The sequence below is a fragment of the Terrapene carolina genome, unplaced genomic scaffold (genome assembly GCF_002925995.2).
Source record: "Terrapene carolina triunguis isolate 2854851 unplaced genomic scaffold, T_m_triunguis-2.0 Scaffold84, whole genome shotgun sequence".
In the NCBI taxonomy this organism is placed as follows: domain Eukaryota; kingdom Metazoa; phylum Chordata; order Testudines; family Emydidae; genus Terrapene; species Terrapene triunguis.
This window is the reverse complement of record NW_020664435.1, coordinates 36,428,694-36,444,612: the sequence shown is the minus strand read 5'-3', so window position 1 is coordinate 36,444,612 and position 15,919 is coordinate 36,428,694. Positions and strand designations below refer to the sequence as shown.

Below are 15,919 nucleotides of genomic sequence, written 5' to 3'. Positions count from 1 at the left end.
TAATTAGGTTGATGTAAGCTGCCTTACATCAACCTAACTGTGTAGCGTAGACCAGCCCTAAATGTGTTACTTTCTAGCTCTTCAGATTAGAAAACACGTATTCAAACCAAATGATTACCCTGGTTCAGTGGAAATAGAAGATAATGGTTAACTATGATCAAGGGCTGTTGTAAGTTGCTGTTTTCTCTGCTGCGGTATGGTACAATGGTCCTACTGTATCTGAGCAGCACACTACAAGTTCTGCAAAACCCTACCAGAATCTTGAAATCCCAGCCGTTGTCACTGATGGTGCATGGAGAAAGCACACTTCAGCATTGTTTCTTTTTAAAAAACAAAGGCAAAAATGTGGAAACTTAGGAGCCTAAAGTCAGGCACCTGAATTCATGTTTAGCTACCTAGCTGAAAAGTGGGGGGAAAAATAGAATAAAATGTCGAGCTAGTGCAAATATAAATAGCAGCGTAGCTATGGTAGTACTGGTATTGGCAGGGGAGCGATGCCAAATACAAACCCGTCTGAAACCAGTGGGTATGTACTCAGCATGGCTCAACCATGCCTCCTCTGCTGCTACCTGTGCTACTGTGCTTACATTGCTATTTCTTCTCCTTGGGCTGCCACCTTGACGTGGCGGAGAAGCTTGTGTATACTTAAGACCCTAAGAGCGATGCCGTCGGGAGCCCTGTACTCCATGGTGGTAAGGCCGAAGATGAGGTACCAGACAAAGTGCAGCCCAACACAACACAACCCAGTATAAGACCTCAATGGCAGAGCAGGCGGATGAAGCAGGATCACCACTCAACGGCTCCCCCACATTAAACTACTCATGTGCAGCCTTCTCTCACAGGAGGAACTTTTTCCCCACCTCCACCCATAAAAGTTCTGCAGTAATGGGTGAGTGGCGATGGGGATAGGTGAAGTGATCACCAAGAGTCTCTACTCACAGACCCACACATAGGCAGTGACTGCAAGATGGTCGTCATGTGCCCCTGGACTGGGATAGGGGGGCATTTTTGGCAGCTGTGGTCACGACTGAGCAGGCCTTTTTAGGAACCCCTCTGCTCACCCCATATGGGGAAGGAGCTAGAAAAGGTGTCCCAAACATAAGCTATCCCACCATACTGGATAACTGCATTCAGATAACCGCGTTCGGAGGGATCACTCCCAATGTGGTTGAAAACCAAAAACATTTCTTGCAACTCGGAATGTCCATACCCTACTAGATGACTCAAAAAGTGAAAGACCCAAATGCAGAACAGCAATCGTTGCCCAAGAACTCGACATTGCTGCTTTCAGCGAGACAACACGTGAAGATGAAGGCCACTTGAGGGAAGAGGGTGGCAGTTACACTTCCTTCTGGAAAGGAAAACCAGCAAGCGACAGGCAAATACACGGTGTTGGCTTTGCAATCAAGAACCTTCTATTCAATCGCCTGACTGAGCTCTCTGTCGGCATCAATGAGCGCCTTATGACCCTCCACATCCAACTGATCAATAAGTCATTTGCCACCATTATCAGTGCATATGCACCAACACTTGACGCTGATGAAGAACAGAAAGAATCCTTCTACGCTGACCTTGATAAAATTCTGTCATGCATTCCAAAACCAGATAAGATAATCCTCTCAGGGGACTTTAATACATGAGTTGGCCAAGATTCTAACATGTGGAGTAGCACCATTGGGAAGGAAGGAGTGAGCAAGACCAATTCCAATGGCATCCTCTACTCAGCAAATGTGCAGAGCACGATCTTGTGATCACAACCACAATCTTCAGACAAAGCAACAAGTACAAAACAACTTGGCAACACATGTTCAGGGCCAGCCTTAGGGAAAATGATACCCTGGGTCAACTTATATTTTGGTGCCCCTGGCCCCTTCTGCCTCCCCATCCACTTCCACATCACCCCTGACCCCCATTGCCTCCCCATCCATCCCTCTATTGCTCCTGGCCCCCACTGCCTCCCCATCCATTCCACCATTGCCTCTGGCCCCTTCTGTCTCCCCAGGCTCCCCACTGACCCCAGGTCCTGCTGCCTTCCCCCGCCCCCATTGCCCCAAGCTCCTTTCTGCAGACTTGCAACCCAGGCCCACCCCGCTCCTTGCCTCTTGACCACGGCAGCTGGAGAGCGGTGGCTGCTGGTCAGGTGCCCAGCTCTGAAGGCAATGCCACCAGCAGCAGCAGCGCAGAAGTAAGGGTGGCATGGTATGGTATTGCCACCCTTACTTCTGCACTGCTGCTGGCAGCACTGCCTTCAGAGCTGGATGGCTGGAGAGTGGCAGCTGTTGACAGTCCAGAGATGCTGGGGCTATGAACTGCCAACCTGAAAGGTGCCGTGGCTCAGCCCGGGCAAGCTCTGGAAAAAATTAAGCACTGATGGTGTCTCCTGACCACAGCACCCAGGGCAGCCGACCATGTTGCCTACCCATAAGGCCAGCCCTTCCCCCGTTCAAAACAATTGCACCTCCTAGACTGTCATTGTAAGAAAACAGGATCTAAGACATGTCCAAATCACCCATGTCATTAGAGGAGCCGATGACTGGTGGACTGACCACCACCTGGTGAGGTCAATCATGTCTATCAGGATTGCACCAAAACATAGAAAGCAATCCAAATCATACAGACAGCAATACAACATCCAAAGACTTCAATCCTCAGTGCACCAAGAAAATTTCCAAACACTCCTCAGTGAAAAACTCACTATATGACTCACTATAAGAAGACTGGGAAGCCCTAAAACAAAACATCCATGAGGCTTGCGAGGAATCCATCGGTCTTGCTACCCGTCACCATCAGGACTGGTTTGATAACAACAACATTGAGATCACAGGCCGTTTTGGGCCAGAAGAGAAAATCTTTCTGTGACTGGCAAAACCACCTATCATCTAGTCAGAAGCAGAGCTCTTTCCATCAGCTCAAAGCTGAAGTTTAAAGGAGGATCCGAGAAATCAAAAACAAATGGTGGGAGGACAAAGCAAAAGAAATCCAAGCATTCACTGACAGACATGATATGCGGAGCTTGAGACAAAGACCCTGTATGGACCAAGCTCATGTGGGCTCACACCACTGAGATCCAAAGATTGTAGAACCCTTAAAGATGATGAATCCATCGAAGAGCGCTGGAAGGAACACTAGCAAAAGTTTTTAAATCAAGAATCAACTCCATCCCTCAGCACCCAATCTGGGAAACTTGCCAACCCACCAACACCTGAGTGGGTCCACAAAGCAATTAAACAAATGAAGAACAATAAAGCACCAGGTCCTGATGGCATACCAGCTGAAGTACTGAAAGTGGGGGGAGAAACATTGACTAACAAGCTTCACTTGCTGCTCCTCAAAATCTGGCGCACCGAAGAAATCCCCACTGACTTAGGTAATGCTCACATCTTCGCCATTTTCAAAAAGGGAGACAGGGCCGACTGTGTCAACTATTGAGACATTGCCGTCCTCTCCATTGCTGGGAAGATTCTTGCTAGAATCTTACTGAATCACCTGCTCCCTCTTGCAGAGGAAGTACTTCCAGAGTTTCAGTGTGGCTTCAGACCATCACAAGGCAGCACCGACATAATTTTCACAGCCAGGCAGATCCAGAAAAAGTGTCAAGAACAACACCAGAAGCTGTATATGGCCTTTATCGATCTGGCCAAAACCTTCAACTCTGTCAACCATGAGGCTCTGTGGAAAATTATGTCAAAGTTTGGCTGCCCAAGCAAATTTATCACCATTGTAAGACCCCTCCACGACCAGATGACTGCCTCCATCCTGTGCAGTGGCTCAACCTCTGCGCCCTTTGTTATCCGAACTGGCGTAAACCAATGTTGTGTACTGGCACCCACCCTTTTCTCCATTTTCTTAGCAGCTCTGAAAACCCTAACCCAAGACCATCTACAACAGGGCATTGGCATCCAATATCGGACTGACGGCAACCTCTTCAACCTTTCTTGTCTCCATGCCAGAACTAAAGTAATATCAGCAACAATAACTGAACTCCAGTACACAAATGATTGTACTGTAGTTGCACACTCAAAGGAGGATCTACAAACAACCCTTACTTGCTTCTCTGAGGCTTACAAAAGCCTAGGGCTAACTCTGAACATCGGCAAAACAAAAATTTTCCATCAGCCATCTCCCGGTCAATCATCAGGCCCAGCAAGGAAGACCTACATTGACCAGAGAAGAACTGGAAAATGTAGAATACTTTGAACATAAGAACATAAGAATGGCCGTACTGGGTCAGACCAAAGGTCCATCTAGCCCAGTATCCTGTCTACCGACAGTGGCCAATGCCAGGTGCCCCAGAGGGAGTGAACCTAACAGGTAATGATCAAGTGATCTCTCTCCTGCCATCCATCTCCACCCTCTGACAAACAGAGGCTAGGGACACCATTCCTTACCCATCCTGGCTAATAGCCATTAATGGACTTAACCTCCATGAATTTATCCAGTTCTCTTTTAAACGCTGTTATAGTCCTATCTTGGCAGCTGTCTCTCACAGAGGGAAGACATAGACTTCCAGATTCAGCACAGAATTCACTGTGCCAGCCTTGCCTTTGGCAGACTTTCTCACCGGGTGTTCAACAATCACAATATGAGAACACACACTAGACTTTTAGTTTATAAAGCAGTGGTAATCACAACTCTCCTCTACGGCTGTGAGACTTGTGTGACGTACAGAAAACACCTGAAAAACCTGCAACGCCAGCACCAGCACTTTCTTCGGAAATTCTCAACATAAAGTGGGAGGATTGTCGCACTAATGTCAGTGTCCTCACAGAGGCCAACATCTTCAATGCTGAGTTCCTGATTACCCAGCACCAGCTGGGTACTGTGCACATGCTTGATGTACACTTACCAAAACAATTGCTATACACCCAACTCACCAAAGGAGAAAGGAAACAGGGAGGCCAAAAGAAACGCTTTAAAGACATCCTAAAGATAAACATCAAGAGATGTGGCATCGACACCACACACTGGGAGACTGTAGTTCAGAACAGGGATAACTGGCAAAGACTTGTCAGAGAAGGGAACGTCCATTTTTGAGAAAAATCGCCTTGCCCTGGTCGCAGAAAAATGCCTGAAAAGAAAAGGCAGATAACTGTCATGTAGCAATCGCGTCCCAACACCACCTGCAATGTCTGCCAACGAGCCTAGTCACCGAAGGACCCATAAAAATAAACACCTGTGAAAGAGATCGTCCTCCACCTCGCGGGATTGCCCGACGAATTTGCTATTTATATTGGCACTAACTCAATGAGACCTAGCACAAGTATGTGTACACGAGCAGGGGGATTACACCCCTCGTTCATAGTGTAGACAGCCTAAATGTAGTTCACCCAAGTTTCAAAATATTGGCCAAAGCTTATAAAGCTCCAAGCCTCATCCACAGAGTAAAGTTCCCCTCTGCCATGTAAAAGCCACTTCTTCGGGGTGCAAGAAACTGTTGTGTTTGCTGTTAGAAATCCCCTTTGAAATCAGGCATTTCCAACACATGCATTCTAGAAAAAAATAAACTGCAGTTTCCAGTGCTTCAGAAATGGCCCCACATCATGTCAATACTGCCCACTGTGATCGTTCTTCAGACTTCTCATGATGTGAGGGCTTCTGTCGGAGAAACAGAGTTCAGTTGCTTTTTAAAATGCTGCACGTACCACATCTTGAAAGGAAGTAGTTTCCTTGGCATGTGCTACAGTAAAACAAAAATGACACTTGGCCAGGGCATTTTCTTGGCTTTTGATGAGGTGTTTTTACATTTTAAAATAATTGAAGAAATCCCTTTTGGGCAATAATGGAGGAGTTTAAAATTAACCTTGAAAACACAGTTTCTATTGAAAATATATACACAGAAAAATCATGTTTCCATTGTTAGTTATTTAATGTCCTATTTATCACCCATTAGCATTTTGTAAACTTCAGAGGGGAATTTTGTGCTGCCATAACAAGATGGGACCGTGGATTGGAAATGAAAGGATTTTGCCAATGTATCTTTTCCTTTTACTTAAATATAAAGAGCCAGGTTGATTAGATCTTAATGCCACAAGTAACTTTGTCTCTCCATCAAAGCCTATCCCCTTTTACTAAGCAGTCAGCCTAACAGGGACCGGTTTTATTCTCAGAAATCTGTGTCATAGCCGGCCACATAAAAACAGCCTTTCTGTTGCTCATAACTCTGGAATGCTGACTTGATTGTAACAATAAATGGAGCTAACAGGGCAGAAGCAAAAGATAAAAACAGACTAAAACCACCAGCTTTACTGAGATGTCCAGCACCCCAATAAAAAAAATCATGTTAGCTCTAAATGAAGTGCTCTATTCAGATTACTTTATTTTTTATTTATGTTTTTGCAGCTCAGACATACTGTTGTTCTGCATGAACCACACCCTAGAATTCTTTCCATCCTTTCTCCCCACTTTTGTTTTAGACATTCATGTGGTAACTATTGGTTTTCTCCTCTGTAGCCAAAAGTAACATTTTATTGCTTTTTGTCATGGAAACACTGTGGCTTGTTTTTGCTGAAACCCTTTTGAAAGTATCTGATTAGTTGAACTGGCACAAAGGAGAAAAGAAAATCCACTCCTAACTGTAATAAAGCAACAATTACTTGGCTTTGACTAGCCCTTTTGATTTTTGAAATTGCACAGAAGGCAAATGTAAAACAGGCCAATAACATAAAAGAAACCAACAGAAATTCATTTTCCACTAACTTTTTCTTCCCTTTACCTTTTTGGTTTGATGTTCTCAACAATAAGTATAACGGTTCAAGATGGACCAAATTCATTTCACCTGGGGTTTAACACCACAGAAATCAGGGGATTTTATGTCAGGGTTGAATTTGGTCCACAGCATGAAGGTGTCCTCAGGAAAGTGGGAACACATTGAAGGCAAGTCTACATTACAGCCATACATCTGTGCAGCCGCGCCACTCTAGCATGTCTGGTGAAGATGTGCTATGCCAACGGGAGAGCGCTCTCCTGTCTGCATAATTACTCCACCTTGGTGAGTAGCATAAGCTGTGTTGGTGGGAGAGCGTCTCCTGCTGACATAGCGCCGGTGTGTACAGAGCGAAATTTGCATCACTCTGTGAGGGGAGGGCTTTTTCACACCTCTGAGCAATGCAAGTTAGATCGACTTAGGCTGTAGTGTAGACTTCCCTGAGAATATCTAAGAGACATATGCATTATTTTTATTAGATTTGAATGACTTAGGGGATGGTTTTTATTGCCAAATATTGTTACCAGACAGGTTTAGATGATTTAGAACAGGGGTTCTCAACCTTTTTCTTTCTGAGGCCCCCCCAGCATGCTATAAAACATCCACGATCCACCTGTGCCACAACAACTGATTTTCTGCATATAAAAGTCAGCGTCGTCACTAGGGGGTAGCAAACAGGGCAATTGCTTGGGGCCCCATGCCACAGGGAGCCCCATGAAGCTAAGTTGCTCAAGCTTCAGCTTCAGCCCTGGGTGTTGGAGCTCAGGGCCTCGTGCTTCAGCCCCATGCAGTGGGGCTTTGGCTTTCTGCCTTGGGCCCCAGTGAGTCTGATGCTGGCCTTGCTTGACGGACCCCCTGAAATCAGCTTGTGGCCTCCCCAGGGGGCCCCAGATGACTAGTTGAGAACCACTGATTTAGAATACGTTTGTGGCTACACACTGTGCTAGAACTCTGAGTCAGGGAGCGAGACCACAAGCAAGAGAAAAACGGATCACTTTGTGAACAGACTTTGTTCTGATAGTTGCAGGAGTTGTTAGCCCATTCAGACATCCACGTAGTGAGGTTTTACTGCTGAAAGTGAGCTTCGAGCACAGACACATGCTTCTTCCCAGGTCTGTTGCTGCTTCATTATGAAGCCCACATTTGAACAGCAATTTCATTCATTCTGATTTCTCAAGAATGTCTTTAGCTAATTGGTGACAGAGGAGCTATTATAGATTCAAGTCATGCTGCTTCTCTCCGGAAGCCAAAAATGTGCTCCCATAAGCAAACATTCAGGCAATTAGGCTTTTGAAATCAGCCACTAAAAACAAAGACAGAAACCTCTTGATGATCTGTAGAGTCTGTAATATTTAAAAACCTATTTAATTGTTATTCCCTAGAGGGACTGAAGGTGCAGAGTAGGAGGTGCTGCTTTGTCCTTTCTACTGAATGTTTTCACTGGCAAAAGGCCAAGTTGTTCCCCCCCCCCCCCATGTCCCTAAGGACAGGGCTGGGTGGGGCATCCCATTGTGATAGTGCCCAATGAAGCAAAATATGTAGAGCGGCCTTGCATTTAGCCTTGGTGTTTAGGGGGTGGGGGCATAGTACAGGATTCTTAAAGACTTGACTTGAACTTTGGCCTAGAGCTTAGACAGCACATGAACCATTTCCAAGGCTCAAAATATCAGAGGGAGTTTGTTAAAAGATCATATTTGCTCCCATCTGCAACTATTTTCAGAAGAGACCAGAAGTGGGAATGATACATGGAAAGTTGGTTCTTGTGGTATTTCCATCCCAAAACCTGAAGGTGAATTCACAGGGCTTTTCTGAACCTTTTGAAATTCACCAGATTATTAAAATACTGGGACAGATTCAGCCTGGGTATCTACTTGTGTCTGCTAGCAGAATTCTAAGCACAGGGCCCTGATGGTAGAAAGCCTGCTGGGGTTTGTTGCCACAATTTCTCATCCTCTAATGTAGTGTTAGGGGCCAGAGCAGCTACAGCTTTGGTTGGCACTGGTTGAGAATGGGCACAGACATTTGTTGAACAACTAGGGAATATTGTTGTAAGCTGCGGGGGTGTGGGCGGCTTACTTAGTGGGTGGAGCAGGACCTTGTCTGGTGATTGGGGTTTGGGTTGCCATCTGTCCAGTTTTCACCCGGACAGTCTGGGTTTCAGCTTGTGGGTCCAGGTGCCATTTGACAAGGCCCAATGTCCAGTTTTTTGTTTTTTTTTCTGATCTGTGGAAACCGCTCGCTGCCAATTTGAATTTAACCCACTGAGGGATGTTTACCAGCAAACGATCGCCACCCTTGTGAGAACGGGGACAAAGCCCAGCCAATCACAGCCTGACGCCCTGCCTGCCCAACCAATCACAGCCTGCAGCCCTCCCTTCCCCGTCCACTCCCGACCACCCAGCTGGGGAAAGTTCCGAAAGTTTCTCAGACTGAAGTTTGGTGGGGCGTGGGAACTGGGCAGGTGTGGAACAAATGGGTGTGTGTGCTCCCCTCCTCTTCTCTCTTGGGTGGGTGTGCTGCAAACAGAGAAGCATCTGTTTCACTTCCTTACACACTCCTACTATGTGTGCAAATGGGTGGGACCTTCTTCTCAGGTAAATAAGGGGAGTCCCTCCCGCAATCTGGGCATCCATGTAAATGTAGGGAGGAATCCTCCCTTCTATCCCAGCTGTACGTGCAAAAGTGGGAGCGCCCTTCCTCTGCTCCCCAGAATGGGTGTGCTGATGAAGCAAACCTCCGTGTGTGTGTATGTGTGTGCGTGTGTGTGTAAAAATAGAGAAGATCAAATGAGTACCTGTAAATGAAGATCGCCCGTGTGTGTGCAAATTGTGCTTATTACCCCTAGGATGTGTGGGCAGATGTACCTCAGAGGTGGCAACCTTATGGCAGTAGGAGGGAGAGGAGTGAATGAAGGGGTAGAGCCTTTGGGGGGGGAAGAGGTGGAGCAGGGGCAGAGCCTCAAGGGGAAGAAGCAAAGCAGGAGCGGGGCCCTGGAAGTCAGGGTACCAGCCACTAGTTGGGGTGGCAGTTTGGAGTAGTGGCAAATGTAGATTCCGGAGTTTACCAGGCAGGGGGTAAAGCTGAAGTCAGGGTTGAGAAGCCAAGCCAAAGGTCAGAACCAGAGTCAGGATCAGGAGTAGGGCAGGGAGTCAAAGACTAGATTAGGAGTCAAGGCTGGACTGGAACAAGACTGGAGCAAGGACTTGAACCAGGCCAGAGAGGGACTGGAACAAGGACTGGAAGCAGGAGCAGGGCAAGTGAAGCTGCGGTCGTGATATGCATTGAACAGCTGCTGCACTGCTTCTGCAAGACTCAGGTAGCAGGCCGCAGGCTCCTCTGCCCAGTCAGGAAGCACCCATTTGGAGAAGGGTCATAGTGCCCAGCTGGGCCTGTTGGATTCCCTAGCAACCAGGATGAGAGCCTGCTGTGCTCCTGACCACAGTAATCTGGTATATCCTCTCAGCAGCCTCCACCCGTGGTCCCCTATTGAGTGCTGGTGGATTTGTAAGCTGTCCTCTGGTACAGCTCCTGATGGAGGGCAGAGGGCCAAAACAGAGGGTACATTTTTCAAAAGCATGTAAGCGACTTAGGCATCTACGTCCAACTTACTTTCAGTGGGGCTTAAGTACTTAGAAAATTTTACCCAGCATCTGCCCTTCCCGCAGCTGCAAGAAGCCATGCTAATGAAGGGAGGGTGAGTCTGGCCCACCAATTACAAATAAGCCCAAACCAAACCCCAGATCCAAACTTGGAGAATTTGAAATCAAGAATCAGAATTACATAGTCCCACTCTATTCCGACTACACAATTCAAGAATCACTTGTTAAAGTGTGGCACAGTGGTGGTGGTAATGGTGGTGGGCTTGATGGCCTTCTTGTACGATACTATTTGAGAATCATGACAGATGGATTTTGGTGAGATTAACTCTGCTAAATAAGAAGCAATAGCACCCAAATGCCTGTTTTTTGCATTCTGTGGAGATGAGAATTTTTAACAGTACCAGGAATACCTTTGTCTCTAAAGAGTTTTAGAAAGACTTCATCTTACTTCCTTGATCAAGGCCCAGTAGCTTTCATTCAGCCAATTAAGTCAATGGAATTACAGAGTAAGGCACCGTCACCCTGAGCAAAGATGGCAGAATCTGACCTAAAACTAAGAAGTCAGTCCAAACTCCCCTAATGTAGACAACTAATCAGCATACGCTTCAGGGAAGAGATACAGGCTGTATCCATCAGAGCAAGAAAAGCACATGTTTATGTTCTCACAAAAACTATGTTCTAATTGTATATAGATATAGTTTGGAGGGAATGGTGTGGAGGGGAAAGAGGGCTTAAGTTCCAGAAGAAGACTCTTTCTTAATGCATGGACCATGTGAAAGTTCATCTAAAATCTTGAACTCGCTCACAGAGGGTGGCTCAAGGTTTTAGTGCCTCTGACAGACATCAGATGAACTTTGAGGATGGTACATTGACCGTGCAGGAGAAGAGAACCCCATTGTGTGGTCAATGTGTGAAGAACCCTGTTGATTTGGCCATCACACCTTTATACCCTTTGAACAACTTCTGTTCACATTATAAACACACTGAATATGGGTAGTTCTGAAATGTTTTCTTTTTCATGATCGGTTTGAGCATACTGCAGCAGTGAGTGCGCTTTTTAAAATTTGGAGTCACGGTCAATAATTTTAGGGCCTTGGGTTTTTTGAGTTAATTTTAAATGTTTATAATATAATATTTCCTAAATACTGCAAGTATTAAGCAAAGCCATTTGTACAGGTGATTGTGATTTACTCGGTTATGGTGAACTGTCTCTTTAAAAGGCTTTTACCTCCAATTTTTCTTCTATTTCCAGATCTATGGTGGGCCCGATTTTCTGTCTCCGAGGTTGGCCCAACAGTGTGTTTCAAGACCAGCACAGAACCCCCTACGAGTCTCTAGCACTGGCAATGCCATGGCAATCCGATTCAAGACAAATAGATATAGGAATGGGAGGGGGTTCAATGCCACTTGGCAAGAAACACCAGGAGGTGAGTTTGTGGGGATCATTGCTGATGAAAACTGATGAAGTCCAGGAAGAAGTGGGGATGAGTAAACTTGTTTGGCATACATTTTTAACCATTTCATATATTGCCGGTTTGAAAGTTTGACTTGAACCAAAATGTTACTGGATTTGCATTTCATTTAGGAGAAACTGTGAAAAGTGGATAGGGGAAGAAAGACAAATTCTAATGGGAAAATAAATGCAGTAAATAAGCTGTATATAGAATAAGCACTTGCTGCAGCTTGGTCTTGTGGGGGATTCTTCTATCCATAGCTAATCTCAAAGGCTCCTGTATAGCTAGAAAAAAAATTGTGTTTTTTTTTTTTTCAAATTCAACGGCCCTTTTGGTTTTAAATTACAAAGTGAAGAAAGATCTGAGAACTCAAACTAGTTTTGAGAATCTTGCGAACTCCAAAAATATTTGGAGTGATTAGTAAAACCTTAACTCTGTAGGGTTCATCCATCCCTCATGCAATTATTTGTTCAAAACCTCACCAGTAATCAGTGAAACAAGAAGTTTTCAAATGACAGCAGGCAAATTCAATAGGGAACACTGAAATACATGACAATGCTTTTCCAAACAGTACAGAAAATCTTTTTAAAAGGCCCTACATTCAGAATGCTGAAAAGCATATTGGATGATTATTTACAGGCATATATTTATAGATGCTGGTTGCCAGCACCAATTTTCCAAAAAAATTGTTGGATCCTCTGATTTACCAGAAAGTATTTGGGAACACTGAATTGCAGCTGAATTGCAGGAAATGAAAAAATTAACGACAGTTTCAAAATGTCTTTGTTGTTGAACTTAAATCCTATATTTTGCAAAAGTCACTGGCAGCTCTGCTTGTCCCTCTCCATTTGTTTTTCCTCTGTGTATTGTGCCCTTTAGACTGCAACATACAAATGAAGGAAACTGGAAAGGGACCAGAGCCCTAAAAAAAGAATCCAAACCATAAAAAAGAAATCTCTCCTTTTTGCGTATTTCCTTTCACAAAGTACATGATTTCTGTATATGGCTTTGCTGCAACTGACAGTTACTTTCAGAAAGGAGGTTCTGGAAGTGACTGGCAATCCAATAAGTCATGGGGTTATTGTGCACCTAAGCACTCGACTATTCAGTAATAAACTGATGACTGTTAGCCTGCTATGCCAACCTCTGCATCCCATTGTATGGGCTCCAGAGCACCCTTCCCCTCACACTGTCATGACAAGCTTAGCTACATTCTGTACCCTTTGAAATGAAAAATGCCTGGCTAATGTGCTCGGCCTCGGTAATAAAAGTGAAGACCAAAGTTTTCAAACTTGGATACCTAAAATTAGGTACCTAAATCCAGAGATGCTTCGTTAATAGTGTGAAGTCCATGTGGGTGCACAGGGCCTCTGAAAGTCAGCTCACTTGCAGTATTTAGGTGCTGAAATGGATATTTAAGTGCCTAACTTTAGACACCCAAGTTTTAGGTTTCAGTTCATATATCTCCCATGTGTCCATCATAGAATGGGCCCTGCAATTGTTATTCAGATATATCTGCATTCTTCTGTGAAATATAAATTTCCCTTCCCTAGCCTCCTTCATAGATTCATATTTTTAGACTTGGCATACCCCTGGTTCTGTGTGGCGTCCCGCTCTGTGTGAATTATGGAAGAAGAAGAAATCAAAATGCATTCATAAGCACCCACATAACTGCAAGGAGGATACGGCATCAAGGATGTGCATGGCACCCTCCAGTTCTTTTCTGTGGGCTGGGACCCAGGAGCTGAGCTGACTTCGATTCTATGAGATTGTTTTCCTTTTGAGATTTAAAGAACCATTTTTACAAATGTATTAGTTCTTCGGTATTGTGTAAACATAATTTATGCAAACAAACTTCAACAGATGGATCACCTGGCAAATACTCACTGCAAGTACTCTGTATTCACAATTCAATATTCAAGCTCTGTGACTGCCCACAAAGTTATATAGGATTGTTTCTGTTCCCTGATTGGATAACCAAACTGAGATGAACTACAGTACTGCTGCCTCCACCCAAAACAAATTTCCTTAAATTAATCTTGACTTGGGAGATAAGGGTCTGAGATTTGCTTTCCATGAACGCTGACATGAAGAAAACTGCATCTAAGGCTGTCCATGAGGGCACAAACACCATCAAAGTGAAAGTTTATTTAGAAGTCATCAAAATGTTTGGGCGAAATTTGTGTCTATGCAGAGAGTCAGTGCAAGGCCTGTGTCTCACTTCATCCTGTCTAAGGCCATGTCTGCAGTACAGCGGCTGCAGCTGTGCCACTGTAGTGCCATAGTGTAGACCAGTGGTTCTCAAACTTTTTTTTTTTTGCAGACCACTTGAAAATTGCTGAGTGTCTCAATGGACTACTTAATCTTTCCAAATGTTGTTTGTACCGTTAGCTAACTATTGAAAGCGCTTTGGACAAAAGGGCTATATTAAAAAAAATTAATGTTTTTTTGTTCTACAAATAAAAGCACAGAACTCGTATTTTAATATCAGTAATCTTACCTTTCTAATGCAATGGATGTGCCCTCTATCCCCCGCCGCGGCAGTCCCCGAGCTGGGGCTGGGAAGGAGGGCCGTCTCTCCCCGGCAGCCACAGCTCTGGAGCTGGGGAAAGTCGCCTCTTTCTCTGGCTGCCGCAGCCCTGCACGTCCCAAATTCCCCCTACCCCCTCTTCTCACCTCACCCTCTCACCCTCCCACCTACCCCCTATTCTCCCCAAGGCCACCACCTCACCTTACATGTCCCAAATATCGGGACTGTCCCTATACAATCGGGACATCTGGTCACCCTATCTATGGAGGAGAGATGAGACTCAAGGTTGTTCTTATGTTTTCAGAAATGCTTTTCCCACTCCCTACTTAAATTACTCCTAATTCCCCTCATGCCATATCCAACCATTCTGATACTGGTGTGGAAAATTATTTATAATTGCATTTACAATAGCTAGAATAAATGGCATAAGGAACATCAACCCTCAGCTTCAGCACATAAGCCAACCACTAGCTGCCTGGGGTAGGAAGAAATTTCCCTCATAGTTACAGGTGTTGTACAGTTGTCCATTATGAAAGTTTTACACTTTCCACTTAGCCATCTGGCACTGGTCTGGTTAGAGACAGGATACCCAGACAGGATACTGGGCCAGATGAAGTATTGGTCTGATGCAATTTAGTGATTCCTGAATCCTTAACAGAAAAATAAGAAACTCAAGATATTTAGATGTTTAGGTGAAAAGTCAGCTACATTTCTGCTAAGGATAAATGAGGTTTTTTTGATAGATGTTGATTACACCCTTTCCAGGTTGTGGAGGAGTTTTCCAAGCTTCCAGTGGTGAAATCCATTCTCCAAACTACCCTCAACCTTACAATGACAACACTGATTGTGCTTGGGTTATCCAAGTTGACCATGGCCACCGTGTTTTACTGAACTTCACAGATTTTGACATTGGACTTCGCCAATCATGTGACTACAACAATGTCGCTGTAAGTAACAATGGATGTTTCAAAAGTTTCCTTAACAAGTCTTGGGGAAATGTTTGCAAAGGAGGAAATTTACTATACAATCCAGGCTGCAGTTGGTTTCAGGATATTTGCCATGCAATTATGTTCTGCATTTATTCATTTAAGAGCTAAACCTCAAATTTAAAACTATATTAAATCTGTGGCACAACTCTCTTTGCTCCACCAGTGATGGCATTATCCCATAAGCTGCCACCTTTAGAGAGACATGGCACACCTGTATCATGCTGCTGCATCCTCCCCCACATCCTTAGGGGCTGTGTGTGCCCCACAAGTGCATGGAGGGAGCATTCCCTGCACAGACAGGAATCTGACTATGATTTGCCCTTTCATGGGGTAGGCTATGACATAAGCTCATTGCATACTCTGAGACACCTTGGTCACCCATATAATGGCATGCCCAGATAGAATTTGTTACAGAGTTGTAGAGAGATGTCTCCATGGGCAAAAATAATTCTGGCTTGATTATTATTTTTGTGTGTTCATGTCATGGTATTCACTCACCACTAGTGGCGCCTTCTCCTGGCCACTCTAGGGATTAGCTCTGGCCAGATATTGCACCCTCCTCCAGCAGCATCTCTCCTGTTGTCCTCTCACACCCTCTCCAACTCAGCGTGTTCCCTCTTCGTGAGTTGGCCCTCCAGCCAGGT

General features: G+C 44.9%; 1 protein-coding gene across 1 annotated transcript in view; it reads left to right on the top strand.

Moving 5' to 3' along the window:
* CUBN (cubilin) overlaps nucleotides 1–15,919 on the top strand; it is a 212,563-nt gene that overhangs the window by 100,494 nt on the left and 96,150 nt on the right. Inside the window, exons 30-31 of the mRNA XM_026649328.1 lie at nucleotides 11,555–11,729; nucleotides 15,052–15,233. Of these exons, the coding sequence (XP_026505113.1) occupies nucleotides 11,555–11,729; nucleotides 15,052–15,233 (357 nt within the window). The remainder of the gene's footprint in view (nucleotides 1–11,554; nucleotides 11,730–15,051; nucleotides 15,234–15,919) is intronic.